Source organism: Athene cunicularia, assembly GCF_003259725.1.
Source record: "Athene cunicularia isolate RWA chromosome 2 unlocalized genomic scaffold, athCun1 chr2_part1, whole genome shotgun sequence".
Taxonomy (NCBI): domain Eukaryota; kingdom Metazoa; phylum Chordata; class Aves; order Strigiformes; family Strigidae; genus Athene; species Athene cunicularia.
The window spans coordinates 23,615,314-23,634,539 of NW_020799095.1; the positions used below are offsets into that span (position 1 = coordinate 23,615,314).

At 36.6% G+C, this 19,226-nt stretch overlaps 1 protein-coding gene across 2 annotated transcripts in view; it reads left to right on the forward strand.

Annotated features, from left to right (window-relative positions):
- Nucleotides 1–19,124, forward strand: part of THSD7A (thrombospondin type 1 domain containing 7A) — a 267,649-nt gene extending 248,525 nt beyond the window's left edge. The window contains exons 23-31 of one of the 2 annotated variants that reach the window (XM_026841560.1): nucleotides 815–932; nucleotides 4,876–5,021; nucleotides 5,515–5,689; nucleotides 7,733–7,906; nucleotides 8,921–9,016; nucleotides 12,015–12,097; nucleotides 12,434–12,644; nucleotides 16,015–16,102; nucleotides 17,653–19,124. In XM_026841560.1, the coding sequence (XP_026697361.1) occupies nucleotides 815–932; nucleotides 4,876–5,021; nucleotides 5,515–5,689; nucleotides 7,733–7,906; nucleotides 8,921–9,016; nucleotides 12,015–12,097; nucleotides 12,434–12,644; nucleotides 16,015–16,102; nucleotides 17,653–17,737 (1,176 nt within the window). In that variant the 3' untranslated portion in view covers nucleotides 17,738–19,124. The remainder of the gene's footprint in view (nucleotides 1–814; nucleotides 933–4,875; nucleotides 5,022–5,514; nucleotides 5,690–7,732; nucleotides 7,907–8,920; nucleotides 9,017–12,014; nucleotides 12,098–12,433; nucleotides 12,645–16,014; nucleotides 16,103–17,652) is intronic. The other variant, XM_026841561.1, reaches the window with a different exon arrangement.
- Nucleotides 19,125–19,226: the final 102 nt, after the last annotated feature.

Genomic DNA, 19,226 nt, shown 5'->3' on the forward strand with positions numbered 1-19,226 from the left:
TTTTTGCAAAGCTTTTCAGAAAAACGTGCAAATATGCAAAGCTATATTTCTTTTAGAACAAATCATTGTCAATGTCATGACAATACTTTTGCATACAGCAGAATGCATAACATAATATATATAATAAACTTACACACCATGTTATGAAAAAAACACAAAAGAAGCATAAACAGATGTCCAAGAAAGAGTAAGGAGAAGAGATATACAGAAATTTCCATCTACTCTTCTCGCAGCTTCCGCTTGTTTTCAGCTCTTGGATTGCATTTGCTCAATGTGTGTTTAGACCTTCAGATTTTTTCATTAACTTGTTCAGTTTCTCTTGATCCTCCTGTAAATTTTTAGTATCTGCAACATCTGACAAATAAACTGACTGCCCAATGCATGTTCATCTTTCTTTTGTTAATTTTGAACCTGGCTCCTAGCATCACTTGAATTCATCTGTTAATAGCTGTTGATAGTTCAGTATTTTTATACTCCTATTTCAAAATACTTTATTGATACTTCATAAATTACTTTGTCCTTTAAGTGTTGTATACAGTTTACTGTAGAGATGAAGCCCTCCATTTATAGGTTCTAATTTAGAAAATAAATGATGAAAATAGAATTTAAGCATGTATTTAAAATCAGTATATGCATTAGGAATGTCTTGAAGTGAGATGTTTAAACATCCTACTTGCTTTACTTTTTATTTAGTAATGACTTCATACTTTGCTTAAAGTTTTAGTTGTCTCAGATTCACTGTGTCCAAATGCATACCCTGCACCAGTGACGCAGACCAGGTGTTACCTTTTGACTATTAAATATTTTCTTTTAGCTTGGTTTGGAGAAGACATGGCAAATGAATACATCCTGCGTGGTGGAATGTCCTGTGAACTGTCAGCTCTCTGACTGGTCCCCTTGGTCTGAGTGCTCTCAAACATGTGGCCTTACAGGTCAGTATGTACCTTTGGCATGTTTTAAAGACTGAGCTTTTTTTTCTTTTTTTCTTTAATAAAAGCAATAATATCTCTTTTTGCAAAAGTACAAAATATAGCTAGCTAGGGAGAGTGATGGGGATCTAAATCTCAAGGGAAAAGCTGTGGATATTGTCTATCTGGATTTTCTAAACGCAGCTGACACAGTATCCCACAGGATTCTCAGAGAAAAACTGGCTGCTCATGGCCTGGATGAGAGAATGGTCTGCTGGGTCAAGCACTGGCTGGATGGACAGTCCCAGAGAGTGGTGGTCAGTGGAGCTAAATCCAGCTGGCAGTCACCACTGCTGTTCCTCAGCGCTCAGTGTTAGGGCCATTTCTGCTCAACATCTTTATTGATGGTCTTGATAAGGACATAGAGTGTATCATCAGTAAATTCACAGATGAAACCAAGTTAAGCAGGAATGTTGATCTGCATGAGGATAGGGAGGCTCTACAGAGAGATCTGGATAGATTGGATCGGGGGGCCAACGTCAGTGGGATGAGCTTCAACCGGGACAAGTGCCAGGTCCTGCACTTGGGCCACAACAACCCCCTGCATGGCTACAGGCTTGGGGAGGTGTGGCTGCAGCTGTCTGGAAGAAAAGGATCTGCGGGCTCTAATTGACAAGCAGCTGAACACGAGCCAGCAGTGTGCCCGGGTGGCCAAGAAAGCCAACGGCATCCTGGCTTGTACTAGAAATAGTGTGACCAGCAGAAGTAGGGAGGTGATGGACCCCCTGTGCTCTTCACTGGTGAGGCCACACCTGGAGTGTTGTGTCCAGTTTTGGGCACCTCAATACAGGAGAGATATCGAGGTGCTGGAGCGAGTGCAGAGGAGGGCAACGAAGCTGGTGAAGGGCCTGGAGAACAGATCCTGTGAGGAGAGGTTGAAGGGGCTGGGACTGTTCAGTCTGAGGAGGAGAAGGCTGAGGGGAGACCTCATCACTCTCTACAGCTCCCTGAAAGGACATTGTAGAGAGGTTGGTGCTGGTCTCTTCTCACAGGTGATTAGTGACAGAACAAGGGGCGGCGTTAAACTCCAACAGGGGAGGTTTAGACTGGGCCTTAGGAAAAATTTTCCCAGGAAGAGTGGTCAGACAGTGGAATAGGCTGCCCAGGGAGGGGGTGGAGTCACATCCCTGGGTATGTTTAAGGGTCGTTTGGATGAGATGTTGGGGGGTATGGTGTAGGGGAGAACTTTGTAGAGTAGGGCTGATGGTTGGACTTGATGATCCCAAGGGTCTTTTTCAACCTGAATGATTCTGTGATTCTGTAAATCATCTTATTCAGGGAAATAATATGCTTCAGTAAGACTGTACTCACTGAAGATAATGAGAATTTGGCCCAGAATAATTTCTGATTCTGGGAACAAAACAACATATAAAGAATGATATATAGAGACAAAACCAAATACTGATGTGAATATTTATTTTTCTGCTGGTGTGGGAGCAGAAGAGGAGGAAGGGATTTCCTCTTAAATTTTGTTAGTGGTGAATTTAGAACAACTAAACATGAAGAAAAGCACAGTGATTAAAACCAACAAAATTATGCAGTGCAGATTTCCATATTTTTAAAAATAGAACAAGGGAAAAGGGACAAGTTACTTTCACGGTCATCCCATTAATTTTTTTTTTTTCCCAAAATGTTGCTAACCCCTCTCTAAGTTTTTTGAATCAAACCTGTGTCAGCGAATGGTTATCAAAGGCACATTCTAATGAGAGGAACTCATGTTATTTATTTGCACTGATATGTCTCAGAATAAGGTCCTAAAAGTAAGGTAAAGTAAGGTAAGCCAGGCAAGTAAGGTGTACAGACTACTGAAAGAGAAGGGTGGAAGCCCATCTATGAAGCCTCTTCATTCTGTAATCATGTCCAGAATATGTCACTACAGATATTGGATGGTTAGCAGTGTATGGAATCCAATTTCAACTGCTGGGCTCAGAGTAAAAGGATATTGCATCTGTGTTCCTCGGGGAGCGTACCACAGGGAAAATGTCTAGGCAAAAATGTCTGAAAGGTCTGGCTACCTCAGGATTCCAAGAGAAAGACCTATGGATTTTTTTTATGGTAACAGTTAATAATTTGATACTTCAGTGTCTAATAATGTAATAATGTTTCAGTTCTTTGAGCTTCTCTCAAAGCACAACTTCTACATTCAAATAATCTACACTTCTATCTGCAAAATAGTCCCTATAGAGCGAGAACTGAACTCACAGCTGTATTGAAGGCTTAAATTTGTTGCCAGATTTTCTTTTACAAGCTTCTGTTTATATACAAGACCTGAACAACTGACCTGATATTTTTCTGAATGAGAATTATTGCTGCTATGCTTTTACAAAATGTGAATTTCACTATCTGAAATCCCTCTGCTTTCCAAGTATAGAATTTATTTGTAGAAGTGAGAAAATTTATTTTAAGCAGTAATGTAAAACAGCTTTCAAATTTTCAGTATTTTTAACAGGTGACGGCAACCTCACATGTAAACCTTGAAGGTATAATTTTCCTATTAGGCAGGAAGCTAGGAGTGAGTGCTGTTTTTCAGTAAGTAGTAGCCATCTAATAAACCTAGTGACCACAAAGCTGAACCACTTTTGTGCACCCATGCAAATGCCCATAAAGTTGAGGAAGAATTATGTGTGTAAGAATTCTGCTCATTGCAGTTTGTTGTGTTTTGTTTTTTTTTTTTTTCCTCCCGTACTTTCAAGAAAATCTTTTTTCTCCTGCGATATCTCAGTTGGTGCAGCTGTGAATCCAAGAATGATGAGGCTTCACTTGGCAAACACCTTTCTAGCTAGCTGCAGTCAACACAGCTGTCTGAAAGATTTATATAGTTCTGCTGCTGCACTGTGGCTTGTGTAGCTTGCTCTCAGCAAAAGATTCATGTCATGATCATTAGGGTGTTCAATTCAAAATGCATCTGATTGAAATTTGGAATTCAAGATGAATTGTTTTGGCCAGGTAACACAGGCGTTATGTAGGTAAATCTTAGTTTATTATAAGCCTCAGTATACAAATTTAAATATACACATCTTATTTCAGACTTAGTTCATATATTTATCTATATAGAGATTAAAATACCACAGCTGCACTGGTTTTGTGAAAGCCTTTGAGAGGTTCCAACTCTAGATCAGCCACTTTGCCACTACTTCTGGAACACAATTTTTTTTTTTTGTTATATCACATGACCTCTCTGTAATGAAGCATAATGGTCTAGTGTCCACTGCAAGATGAAAGAAGAAAGAGTTGCCAAAAAGATAAAAATGTCTTCCTTTTTCTGTTTATATAAGTATTTGAAATAGAACCTGTATCTTAATAATGCTGGGTAAGTGTGCTGCTCATGGTTGAAGAGAAGATTAATGTTGGATAAGCCTCTTGTATTTTCTTTGGGCCTGAGTGAAGAATCCTCCATCTCCTGCAAAATCTGCATGTCACGTTATCCAGACAGACAGTGAGGGAAGTTTGCAAGCTGTTCCTGGTTGCTGGAATTAGACGACATGGGATACATGATTCTGGATTAACTCGGGGTCTCTTCTAGCAGCAGACTACAGAAGAGGAGACAGAATCTCCACTGAAGTGCCACAAACATATTGTCATGTTCAGAAAGAATATTTTTCTCCAGGCTTCTGAACTAGAAAATTACTACTTTTCTTGCTGTTACAGGAGCAATATGAAATCCTAATCAGACATCCTCCTGCACTTCTTGCAGTACAAACAAATGATAGAATATAGTGTCTGACTTGGAAAATATAAATTCATATAACAGACAAGAGCCAACAGATCTGCTTTACAATCTAATTTATCATATGTGGAAGAAATTACTTTATTCAAACATAACACTTTTCACCAAAATAGAACCCTCTTTAGGAATAAATCAGTCTAACTACGTTGTTGTTAGTTATATTTCTGTTTCTTATTTCAGGAAAAATGATCAGAAGGAGGACCGTAAATCAGCCATTTCAGGGTGATGGGAGGCCTTGTCCATCTCAGATGGAGCAATTCAAACCCTGTCCAGTAAAACCTTGTTATCGATGGCAATACGGCCAGTGGTCTGCATGCAAAGTAGAGGTAAAAGCCATATAGGACTTTGAAGGTATGGAGCTTGTATATCTAGGCATATTTGTGATATGCTCAGATACCTGCTTCATAACACTGTAAACAATTTTCTTCTCTTATACAAAAACTAAAGATTTATTCTTAAAGTTTATACTTGTCAACAGATAAAACAATGTCCTACAGATAAATAAAGTATAAGTGTACTTTAAGAAACAGTGGCAGCAGCCAGCAGAATTTTTGGTTGGGTTTGTTTTTTGGTGGTTGGGGTTTTTTTTGGTTTTTTTTGGTTGTGTTTTTGTTTTGTTTTGTTTTAATTGATTGGTTTGTTTGTTTCAGAAGTAAAGAACAATGTCCTGTCCACATCTTGTCCCATCCCCGTCCCCCTGTCCCCCAGTGGAATAAGTAGTTAAGCAAAAAATAAGAGAAAACAGGGTGTTATGTAGCTCAGATCTAGTCTTCTGGCACTTTGTTCAGCCCAGCATGCATGTGCATTCTTCTTCCCCAGGATGCTCAATGTGGAGAGGGAACACGAGCGAGGAACATTTCCTGTGTGGTTTTTGATGGATCCATTGAAGATGTTGGCAAAGTAGTAGATGAGGAATTCTGTGGAGAAATAGAGCCTGTTATAGATGGTAATAAGAAGATGATACTTGAGGAAACCTGCACTGTCCCTTGTCCAGGTAAAAAAGCTACTCAAATAAATGTTGCATTTCGAGATTGGTTGGGTATCATTATAGTTATCAGCACCTAGCATTAGCCACAGGCAGTTAAATATTTTTCACATGCTTTACTGATTGAATTAATCCATCAAATGACCAACAGTTACTTTCCATACTGGATTCATGACAATAAATCAATTAGAAAAAAATACCATATTTTAAATTTTATAAAATACATCTCAGTCACAGATTGTACCTTATAAGAATACATTTTTTCACAAAATCTTTTGAAATAAAACCTGTATTTAACTTTATAAGAAAGAGTGTTGGCTTATAACTAAGCATTTGTTTTTAAGTGCTTAGCTCACCTAACAATTTTATTAATACTTTTAATAGTAGCTACAAACTTGATGCCTTTTATGGGTGTCTAAGGAAGCTACGCTAGGGAGTCTTATTTTTTTTTTTTATTAAAGGGGCTATTCCAACTGAAACTAATACTTTAATCTCTGAGAAAATATGAGTGTTACTAGATGTTTAACTTGCTGGGTGTAACATGTGCTATCATTGCCTTTGTAGACTGAATCCAAAGGAGCTGTTATAAAATATCAGGTCCATGACCCTCATACTGAGAAGGATAAAGAGCCCTTAAGAGCTGTTAATTTCCAGGAAAACCCCTCCAGTTAATTTCAAACACTTATTTTAGAATTTGAAGTAAATTGCTGTTGTTCAGTAGAGTCATTAGTGATGTATCTTCAGAAATAGTGATTAACTCCTTCAGTTCTAATGTAGCTATTGTTCCATACCAGTATTCTGGTTTTGTTCTCTTGCGACTCTCCTCTGTCTCAGAATTTTTTACAGTTCCTTTCAGGCTGGTAAAGTTGCCTCAATAAATAGAAAATAATCAAAACCAGAGAGGCTTCCATCACTGTTTTGTGCATGGCGTTCCAATTGCATGATTTTCACGTATTTTTTAATTGAAAATTGTAAGAATAAAAAGCTTGTATTTATGTTTTATTATTATTATTATTTATATATAAAAAAACCCAACTGCTTACTGCTTGCTTTTAAGATTTTGCTGAGCAGGAACCTGTTCTTCAGCAATCTCACATTTAGCCAGCAAGAGTAACGGCCCTGTGGGGATGTACTAATGATACACTCCAACTAATGTTTCCAAAAATCACTACTTGTTTTCCTATTATGTATACATCAGTTCTTCAATTATTAATTTCTTCACATGCTTTCCTAACGTTGGCAAATAAAATTCCTTCATTAATCAGGCATCTGGTCAACACAGTACTGATTATATCTGTCATCAGTATAATGCAAGGTAGCATGAATTTTTAATAGCACTTCCACTGAAATAATGAGAACTGAGGTTTATTTATGAGTCTGTGCACAGTCTAGTCCTATTTTGTACTGCAGTTTTAACAAAATGGTCTCTTTGTGTTGTGCCTCAGATCTTCTTTAAATGTTCTTTATCCAATCATGCTAATTAGTGTCATTAGTATAATTTTATTTTTCAGTTTTACTCTGTAAGATAAAATTCTACCAGTCTCTATTATCCTAACATGAACTAGCCAGAGCAGACATTTTAATCACCTTCCCATTTCCCTTTTTTTCAAAGAATGTTCCAGCAGTTGCTTCTACTGTCTGTTTAGAGAAATTCTGCATGAGTATAAGCTTTTTAAAACTAGACAATGTTTTTTCTCTCTAAGATGAAAGAAGAGTTGTGAACAAGATACATAAATTTAGCATAAGGCATACAGTGCACAATACCCTACAATTTAGAAAAATCTAGACATTGGTTGGAGTGTTACTCAGAAATTCAAACTGAGAGTGATCTTATGATCGTATAACATTTTTATTACTATTTTCTACTGCGCAGATATTCAGGGAGTGTCAAAATATTATCTGAAGTATGTCACATTTAAAAAGAGGAATGAAAGAAACTATGAAGAGGGAAAATTAAGAAACTGAATTTAGACATTTTTTTTCTAAGACATATTCAGTGTGAAAAGCTTCACATATGATGATCATTCATCTTGTAAAATTGCTATTTGACAGGCGACTGTTACTTGAGAGAGTGGTCAGAGTGGAGCCTTTGTCAACTAACCTGTGTCAATGGTGAGGATCTAGGCTTTGGAGGGATACAGGTCCGATCTCGGGCAGTGATCATTCAGGAATTAGAGAATCAACATCTCTGTCCAGAACAGGCTTTGGAAACAAGACCATGCAATGGTAAGCATTAAAATGTACATAAAGCCCCTTCCTGTAAGAAAAAAAGACAGAAAAACAATAGTTTTGGGGGTTTTTTTCTGTTCACAGTATCCAAAATATGCAAATAAAGATTTGATAGACCTAGAAATGCACTTAAATTTTAATTTTCCAGATATCAGCTGTAAACAGAAAATCTTCTAAATGCTAGCTATCATATGTTAACCACATTAAACACAATCTTTGGAGAACTTATGATCCTTTTTTAATAATGACATTTTCTTTTATGATACGGGAGAAAAGTAATTGCCTTATATGTTTGATAACATTAATAAAAAGAAACCTTTAAGTTTTGATACATAACCAAATTTAGGTTTCTGTCAACCCTTTGAATTGCTAATCACATGACAATTGGATTAAAAAGTCTTAGTCATGCTTACCGCTGGTACTGGACAAAGTATCTAAGTAATTTCCTGTACAGACATTTCTTGTCCATTCAGAGGCCAGACAGATCAGGCAAAAAGGAATTTTGTATTTATAAGGGAGCTAAGGTGCAGAAGGACTTCATGATTTATCCCAGGCCGTATGAGAGGTGTACAGCAGAGCTGAGACATGAAGCCAGATGCATCCCAGGACAATTCACCAATCCCTGAAGCTCAGTGTTGCCAGGAAAGGAACATGACTCCTGAATTAGTTTTATGTGACAGATGGGCCACAACCATTATGAGGTTATTGAAAACATCTGTTTTGCCCATTAACTATATTATGCTTACTTCACAAGCAGCGTGTACAGCCATTATAGTTAGCGTCCAGGACACATCTGGTCTATTCTATATGTATCCAGTAAGTGCAGGAGACCTTGGGGCCTCCGTGTGTGCAGTGTACCCCTCTAAGTTGCTGAGTGAAGGAGGAAGGGGCCTATTTAGCCATAAAAACCATTTAAACATAATGAGTATGGTCTACTGATGAGTGTGGCTGCTGCCAGTGGTAGCCTAAAACGTTATCAAATTTCTTGAAAAGTGAATATTCTCTGTGTAGATGGCCAGTGCTATGAATACAAGTGGATGGCTAGCCCATGGAAGGGATCTTCTCGAACTGTGTGGTGCCAAAGGTCAGATGGCTTAAACGTCACAGGTAAATATTCTTTTTCTATACATGCAAAAGCTTGAAAACAGGTGAATAATGCCTTTCTCAACAAATGGAACTTTTTTTTAAAAAAAGAATCTACTAAAAATGCTTGTTCCTGATATATGAATCAACCTGCTGTTGTCTCAAATCATCATATTTTGCATACTAAAGATGTAATTTCTTTTCCAGAATTATGCAGAATTATGTAATGCTAAAAATAAATATAAACATTATCTTCTGTACTGGACCTGGAATGTTTTACACTGTGTAATTTATTTTTTTTTAACCATAGACATCTTTACATTTCTAAATTTAGGGTTTCAGATTTCAAGCCCTGCAACAAATAGAACTTTTTATGTATTAAAGTTCATTTCAGTGCCTATACAGAGGCAGAGATGCAAAGCTTCATAATAGCATGCATATATCATATATCTCTTTAAAATTACAAAATATCAAATTTTAATAAATGTGCTAGTAAAAGTTTATTTCTTTACTTCAGTGACATAAACTTATAGGAGGATACTTCAGTGGACAACTATGGGACATAGTTACTTTTTGCACAAACCAAAGCATAAACACACCATGAATTAAGAATGACTGACGTCCTTGAATTCAATAAAATGTTCATATATATCTATTTATATGAATTTATTTATCAGAATTAGGGATTCATTTAAGATAAGAGTTATGCTTTTGTTTTTTAAATAATTTTTATATCAGCCCAGGTGGAAGTAAAAGAATCACAGCGATTGTAAGCATATCCTCAATGATAGCCACTTTCAGGTGGGGAGCTCTCATTCATGGACACCCAGTACAAATACTTCTTGATGATGGAATCCACCACTACTGTCTGTTGTAACAGTAGAAATAAAAATATCTATATTATTTTCACAAGGTTTTGAAATAATAAATAGCCCAAAGTCTCTTTTGCAAAGGTCACCTTGTGCTGTAAGAATATTAAAATGCATCATCTTCATAATGAATGCAACAAGGCATTATTTATGCACCTTGATTGCTTCCTGCCTAGCTAAGATGCTTGTATGGTAAGTAAAACTCGAAGTAATAATTCTCACTGAGATTAATATATGTTATTGTCTAATAAAGGTACTACAGGATTACAAAATAAATAGCATCTTGGTGATTATGGATCTGAGATGTTAAAATCAGCATATATTCATAAATCACAGTCAGTCACATAAAAATAATAGTTTGTTCTGATGTAGCTGAATACAGCCATGTGATTCCAGGAAATTCCGGGAAAGACAATTGTATGAATATGTGCTATTGGCAGATTTTTCATGATGGGACCTCTTAGGCAGACTAACCTCAGATCTATATTGTATCTTTTTTCAAAGTTTGTTTGTACGTGGTTTTAAAGCTGTGGTAACTTTCTAATTTGAAATGAACACTAGTGGAAATTCCAGACAATGTAATCACCAGTTTCCATGCAAAGCAAAACTGTATTTAAGAGATGTTCCTGATAGTTTTCAAACAAAGCACTTAAGTATAATGTTCTGCGAACACTCCTCTGCATGAAGTATAAAGTTGTGAATGAGATCGTAATTTAAATTTAAGTGTTTTTTCGAAAGTGGTTTGTATAAACTACAGTTTAAGAGCTCAAACTGATAGATGCACATACACAATTTAAACGGAAATTACCTATTTTGATCTAGGATCACCGATATCTCTGATTACTGTGTTTCTTTGCTGCCTTGTTGCTGCATGTTTGGCTCTAACACAGTGTATTTTAATTCAGACATTATCAAATTTTTATTAGTTGTCCTGTTGGTATTTTAAGGCCTTTATTTATTTACTTACTTGCATAATATTATTGTGCTGAATAGTTCTTTTCTACTTGAAGGTGTTGTTTCCCATGGGCGATGAAGCAACTCTTTCCTTCAGCAGCTTCCTTGGATGATTTTATTGCATAGATTCCCAAAGGCATGTGATTTGTATGCTAGGATGTATGATCTTCCTTTCTGGGGATGGGGAAACTTATGGAAACCAGCAGCATTTTATTTGTTCTTCATTGCCCATCCTGTTAACACTTGGATCTACATAACCACATCTAACTGCATCTGCTATGGTCATGACCAATCTCAGTTATCAGGATTTCATCATCATATCACACCAGTATAAAAATGTTAGTAATTTGGGATGTGCAAGATAAGTCATCCTGTAGCAATATAAATTTTAAACGATGTGGTGTCTATCTCTTTTCTGTAAGCTAGAAGGAAACCAGTTAAATTCAAACTAATTCTAAAAGTACTTTGAAGTCATTCTGGCTGAGATGACAGTGAAAGCCTGATTGTGTGTATTGGTCCATAACAATAACTGCACTGTACATAAAGCTGTAGAAATGAGAACTAGGTCTGTATAACAGGGAAAAAGACTGAAACCCACTATATCTTCATTATCAAAGCATTCAGTACATGCTTTACTGATAATACTTCTGAAAAATCTTAAACTAGCATGAAATGTGGCTTCGTAAGAGGCAAACCTATAGCATGTGTAAAAGTGGCTACTGAGGAGCAGCAGAAAACAGGTATCCATTCATAAGCTCGATGCGTGGTTTGTTTTCGGTTTAACAGGCAAAGATACAAATCAAAATCATGCTTTTATTTTCTTTGTGGCCACAGTTTTAATATGCAAGTCATAAGGAGGGCTGTAGAGAACCAAAATCTGTTTCCTCAAGCCCAGCAAAACACTTAAACTGTTTTTTGAGCAATCTGTCAAAGGAGCAAAGGGAAAACCAAAAGGTTCACTCGCCAAATATTAGTTGTCTAAAATGCACATGAATGCAAATACATGTGCGGTATCCTTACTCTATCTATAAACTGATTTTTGACACCAATTATCCTTCACCTTGGAATAAGAAAAGGGCACTTAAACTCAAATTAGCAATAAAATTGTAATCCATGACATACTGTAGCAAGTTATGACATCAGTAATTTAATCAGTGGTGAGGTATTACCATGTCAAAATATGATTTTCTGTCCTACAGGGGGCTGTTTAGTGATGCGCCAACCAGATGCTGACAGGTCATGTAACCCACCGTGCAGTCAACCCCACGCTTACTGCAGTGAGGTATGTGCTACTGCATTGGAGCATAAAACACCCCCATGAGGGCTTCCCACACATCTCTCTGAATTACAAAGAATATGCCAACAAAAACTATATTCAGAGATTTTGCTAATCATGAATTTGTTAAAATCAACCTCAGACCATTTTCTACCTTTCAGTTAAATGTGGAATAATCTCTGTTGATTTGGTACGATCCCGCATAAAAATATATGAAGAGGTACTCTTCAGGCTAGCGTTCATCAAAACAGTCTTCTCTTCTAGTCATCCATGTTGTTACGCTTTATAGCTCACAGAAGACTGTTTTTCTGCTACACAGTGTAAAACACTTGTTCCCTACAGACTAGAACGTGCAGTTGTGAAGATGGATACACTGAAGTTATGTCCTCCGATGGCACACTCGAACAGTGCACTCTCATCCCAGTGGTGGCGATCCCCACCATGGAGGACAAAAAGGGAGATGTGAAAACCAGTCGAGCTGTGAACCCTACCCAGCCCTCCAGTAACCAGTCAGGACGAGGAAGGACCTGGTTTCTACAGCCTTTTGGGCCAGGTGAAGTCATGCAATGAGCAGTTCTTAATGCTAAGTCCTGCTGCAGGGTCTGGCATTTACATTTTTTGTGATGATGAGGAAGAAATGAAAAACTCTTAAGTGTTCATTTAAGAAGACAGGCATCTGCCCTGACTGAAAAAGGAAGAGACATAAACAAACCCCTAGCCTTCTCAGCTACTCCATAAATATATTTAATGAAATCTTGTATTGCAGAAGATTTCCTTTTAATCCCCTCTACCTGTTAAAATTCACAGAAGCTCTTTGAAATGTGACCTTAGAAGGGAGTTGTCTGCTAAGGTGCAAGCCAGGATATTAGATCATGCTGTCTCTACCAATAGTGCTGTTGACAGAGGAGTGCAAAGGTAGCACTGAAGACTGCAAAGGGTAAAGGCTGCTTAAAATTTGCAGCTGTAGCAGAAATTGTAGGAAAATAATAAGTATAGATATGCTAATGCTTTTCTGCCATATCCATATTTAAACTAATTCATGTTAGACAAGAGCTAACCATATTACTGATATTTAGAGTACACATGCTCTAAGGCTCTGTAGGCAATATTTGGTTTTATGATGGAACAAGTTTTTTAGAGCTGAACAAGGATTTATGTGCAAAAGTGGCAAGAAATATAAGACATTGCATCAGAAATACTTTATAAAGTCCATCGTGTAATCAGATTTCAGTAAATATTTCCTGGTACTATTAAGCACTAAGATAAATAAAACTTTAGTTAACAATATATTTTCAGATAGAGATATGATGCTTGTCCAAATTGTTAATTATATGCAGACAGCAATTGGTTATCTTCTTAGGTGTCTTTTAAATCATAGAGCTACATATTCTAACACAGGTGTGTCTTAGGATGTTCATTTCCCTCTAAGGCTTTTATGAATGTTTTTGAGAACTGAAAACAGTATATTTACATTCGTAATCCGTAAAATGCTGCAAACTGAGAACTACAGCAACACTTCTAATAAGCAGATTAAATTATGTTTGGGTTAGAAATACTTATGTTAGATTCATTAGTCCTACTAATATTTACTGTTATTTGTACTGTGATACTATATTTGATACCTGCAATAAAATGGTCTTTACTTCACTTAGTTAATACTTTAATCCACAATAAAAAAAAAAAAAAAAAAAAAAAAAAAAAAAAAAAAAAAAAAAAGAAAAAAGAAAATTAAGCTTTTCTGGTCCTCCTTTGAAAAATAGCATCTTACCAAATATGTTATATTTTCCTCATTCTAGTTAACACCACCTGAAAATGCCAGAGGGTGGGGCAGCCAGAGTGAAAACAGTAAGCAAGTGTCAGACAGTTGCCTTCAAATATTTAAGAATGTAGATGCTCATGTGAGCTCAGACATGGTTTTTTGGAGCAAGGAACAGTTGAGATACTCATGAAAACTCCACTTTTCCAGTAATTCAGGTTAGGAAGGAAACATAGCTCAGCTCAGACAGAAACAATGGTACTCAATAGAACTGATACTTCATCCAATTAAGATATGAGAAAACGTGGAAGAAAGTGAACATTTTGCTCTTCAGATGAGATTTATGCTTGATTGTTTTAATTTCAGGATTGGTTATCTATTGGAAAGGTTTTGATTTACTCTAGCATGTTTATTCCTTTCCACACAGTTTCTAAGTCTAGATCTACAATAATTCTTCCACTGTCTTTAACAAATTATATTGCAGTTTCAGAAAAGAAGGTATTAAAACTGTCCTCTTCAGATGTCTGTGTTGATGAATTACCAAAACCAGATGAGTTTGAGATGCCAGTTCCCTTGTATACATAGAAATAATCTGTTCAGAGGGAATTCAGGCAAAAATAAATCAATCCATACAGAAGATAATGCCAGTCTTTTTTTCAATGATATAACACTATTTTAAAACTATCAAACTCAAAACAACCTGAAACCCCTTACGTTTACCAATGGAAATAAGCCAAAGAGAGAAGAAACTAACCTATTTAGCAGTACTGAAACCTGAATTCCTCTCATTTGTTTTATCATATCACTGGAGACGTCAAGTCAAATCTACTGTTCAATTCATCTTTAATGGATCAGTTATATCAGGTATTATCAGTTATAACGTTTAATTAGGTTGATTAGTGTATTGAATTTGATTAGTCTTGAACAAGTTGTCCACATGAGTGCAAGACTTTGCATTGCTAGAGAACAGAAAGCCTGAACTTAACTGCACAGCAATAGAGTGCTACTGTGAATCTGAGCAAAGTCAGTCTGAATAATTTTTGTTATTATTACGTTGTGGAAGCATCAACTGCATTGATAATGCCTTTTTGTTCTACAGAGGTAACAGGAAGAAATAAGTATTTGGTCAGACAAAATTTAGCTATGTGTGCTTACGTTGAAGATATATATGACTTGATAAAATAAAAATTTTGTCACTTGTAAATGAAATAATTTTTTAAAATGGAATTTTCATTGTCAAGGAGGTGAAACAAGGCTAGCTAACTGCCTGTAAAAGAATGTTTTCAAAAAGCCCTTTAGAAATTTGCAAAATTAGTCAGATAAAAGTAGTGAGTCAAACAGCATGCACTGACTGACCTTGGGTAGGACATGATCATTTTGGGTTCAGAGCAAAATCCCACAGACAGAGAAAATCAGACCATTTTCCCTGGGAGAACAGGGTACATCTTGTATCGAGGCAAGCAGGAATGTGAGATGTATACTTCAGCCTGCAGGGACATCATGTCCAAAATACAAACTCCCAGTCTGCACATAAATACAGTCCTTATTATCAACAGACAGTTGTTCTGTTTATGAGCATGGGTTGTCTTTTTTTGGTGTATTTTTGCTTGTTCTGTGAGGGGAAGTTGTTTTATAGCAGCAAAACTTGCAGTTGGTAGGGGAAGAAATTGAAAAATTTTTACTTTATGCAGAAATGAAAATTGTGTATGTGCAGTTAAGGTATGGATGAGGTAAAACATCCTAAATGTGATTTAAAAAATAAAATTAAATAGCAACAAAAGTTAAAATAACAGGGGATTGATTTACTGGAGCTAGAATGGGAAGTGATGCTAGTGGCATAAATGAGTCCTGGGCTGACAAGCAGCCCCACAATCATGCTGAAGGACTGCCCACTACCAGCAGGCCCAGGGGCTATGTTTCTGGGGGTCTCACTTGCTGCCTCTGCCCCACATCTCGGCTCTGTTTGGATTGCCCAGACTTTGGCTGAAAAGCAGAAGAGAAGGGCACAGACAGGTTAATGTTCCGTTGCTTAATAGTATTTACACTTACTAAGCTGTAATTGCTAGTGAAGACATTTATTTTGGATTATAAAATATTTCTATACTATATCAGATCTAATTCAACAAGACTAACTCAAACACTACTGACTAACATTCATTCCTTTTAGATGGGAGGCTGAAGACCTGGGTTTATGGTGTAGCTGCTGGTGCATTTGTTTTACTCATCTTTATTGTTTCTATGATCTATCTAGCCTGGTGAGTTCTTTAATTATTTACAAACAAGCAGTCCCACACAGACTATAATGCAAGCATTTACATTTGCTGCTGTAGAAACTGCAGGCACTTCTGTGAACTGCAGTGTTTAATTTTTGATGTCCTTTTGTCCAAGCTCAGGGTAGTGGACTGTGGTTGTAGTCTAGATGATGGATAAATGCATGCTCTCCTCAGGTTAGAACTTCATACAAATACAGGGTAGCTTATTGTATGGTCTATTTTTGCTCAGTTTATCTCTGTTAAGAATGTACTGTGTCCATGAGAATTTCATTGTGTCTGTATCACAAAATGCAGAGAGAAATAGCAAGGAAGAAATGTAATAATCAGATGTCAGATTTGATATTTGGCAGGATATAGAGACACACAACCAAAAAACGTCTGAAAACTTTCTCGTTTATTTTTCATACAATACTTTGTTGAAAAATCTTAGTCTATTGGGAAAGCAAAGATTTTTTTACAAGAACAAGTCATCTTTGAGGATGCTCTTCCTGAAGTTTTCTAGATCCTGTTTGTAATTTCTGATCCAAATGACTGTGTAAGTGGAAGGTGAGGGAAGTGTGATCATACACATCAGGCTCTTGGCTGTTCTGCATCAGTAAGCATTTGTGGGGCTTCTAGATTTGTTTGGGTTTTAGTAAACCTTCTGCAAAATCTCACTTCTGTCTAAGTAAGGAAAGAAATACTTTATTTTTTGAGGAAAAGAAAATCTATTAGCATACAACTTCACTGCAGATTCTTCAGACTGAAATCTGTGGCCACAGAAAGCCACTATCACAACTGGTTTGGTAACAAAGATTTAGATTTGGGCAACCTAAATGACATAGCTGAGATAAGATTTTGGACAAGACTGAAGATACATAGGTCTGATTTAGGAAATACTACACTCTAAAAGAAGACAGGTACTAAAGCATGCCTAAGCATGCATTTTGGCTTGGTAAGTTTTAAAAACTATATCAAATGGATTGGAAATACTGCTGGATTAAAATCTAATTTAAGACTAGACAGGGAATGGTTATGGCTAACAAACCATATCCCTGTTATTTATGACTGGTTTGATTATAACAACTAGAATTAACCATAGTCATTCCAGCAAGTGTAATGAGATGTAACTAACCCAAAGATGGGACTTTCCTGTGGAAATCCTTGATGTGTCAAGAGAGGTTAAGATCTGGGTTATATAATTTAAAAGAACCTGACTGTGGCTTTGATACATGACCAAATATTGCACTTCAGGCTCTGGGTTGTTCTGAAAACTGACTGGTCTTACAGGAGTACCAGCAAGGATTTCATCAAGTCACATCAGCACCATAACAGCCCATTTCTGAACAACTGAGCTTTGAATTGGATGTTGCTTTGGATTGATGAAGAAAGAATTACTGATCCAAGTAAAGGTTTTAGGCTTATAGCTTTTACAAATGAACAACCAAATGCATTATCTTAAAACAATACACTCATCTTTCATTTAAGACTGAAATCCATCTTTATATGTTATTAGTTTCTTGTTCTATTTACAAATTATCTTATTGTTTCAGCAAAAAGCCAAAGAAGCCCCAGAGAAGGCAGAACAACCGGCTGAAACCTTTAACCTTGGCTTATGATGGAGATGCAGATATGTAAAGTATAACTTCTTATGGTGACAAATGCAGTCTAAACTAATGGATTGAAATCAGAAGGTATCCAAAGCCACAGGGATTTTCTATAGAGTGGATTAAGTGTTTTGACTTTTTCTTTTTTGTAACTGCATCATAGATAAAGGATGGATTTCATAATGCCTACGGATATTCAAGGTATTATTGTTTTACGTTAGACCATCAGCACTGAGAAGTCTGGCAGAATCACATTAACAGACACTGCAGTTGGAGATTTGTGGTCTTTCCTCAATCTTACAAACTATAAGCACCACTTCTGTCTCCAGAATACTGTAGCTGACATAGTAATGACAGTTGGAAGCCCCTGCATCATTAACCAAGTATAATCAGTGCGCATGAAGAGTTTGTACCAAGCTGTCTATGACTCTTTATATTCAAGCATAACATATATACTCAGTTGAACCATATGTATTACTCTATCAGATTATATACTTGTTAAAGAGCATTTTAAGGCTTAGTACAATATTAACTTTTAACAGGGATTAACCCACTGAGCAAGTTCAACAGTTTGCCAGTTGATGATAACTTGTGTTAACCCGCATTTCAGAGGGCAATGACTCACTTGCAAAATTCTGTCCTGTTACCACTCCAAAGTATAAAGGCCTCATATGTACATCCAGAAAGGAGGCCTTCTCAGATTCAGTATTTTCTGGCGGCTGCTGTCTGGAAAAAGAATACCCATTGTAAATGTTACAATACGTTTCTACTTTTAACTCTTAAACTGTTGCCTGCATCTTTTTTGCTACATGTAAGGCAAATTTTTGCACTATATTAGTGCAGCATGATATGCACTTAACTAGTATTGCCATAGAAACTGCCTCTTTTCAGAAAGGATGATGATGTGCAAGGAGTGTCAAGTAGACAGGTCTTGAATCCTGAAGAGAGTAGCGTTTGTTCTGGACTGCGACTGGATGGAATCGGCTAATGACGTGTACTATACACACCGTTCCTCGTCACAGCAGCCATTTGTAGTCTATATCATGGCAGTAATACAAGTGTCTAGTTTCCTGCCCCATCTACCTATACTGGTATAGATTGTCCTGCTGGTTTCTAATTGTACTTTGAAGGCTGTTTATGACTAGATTTTTTATATTTGTTAACTTTGTTAGAAAAAAAAGAAAAGAAAAAGAAAAGTGGTTGCCCTGTAATCCTGAGTGACATACTTACTGTCTAAAAAGGTATTCTGATTGTTTAACTTAAATAAAATGGGTTTGCTTTTTTCCTTCTGCTAGTGAGAGCATTTTCACTGTTGCTGACAGTGCAATACTCAGAGCCCTTTTGTCTTTTCTAATTAGGATAATTGGATAGACTCTTTTAATTATTCAGTTACACTCTTGAGTGTACTGGCAAGTAAACAGTAAGATTGGTAGTTCTGCCATTTTAATACTCATGACTTTTTTAAAAACTTGGGCAGTATAAAAACTCACTGTTAACCTCTTCCATGTTTATGGCTTTTC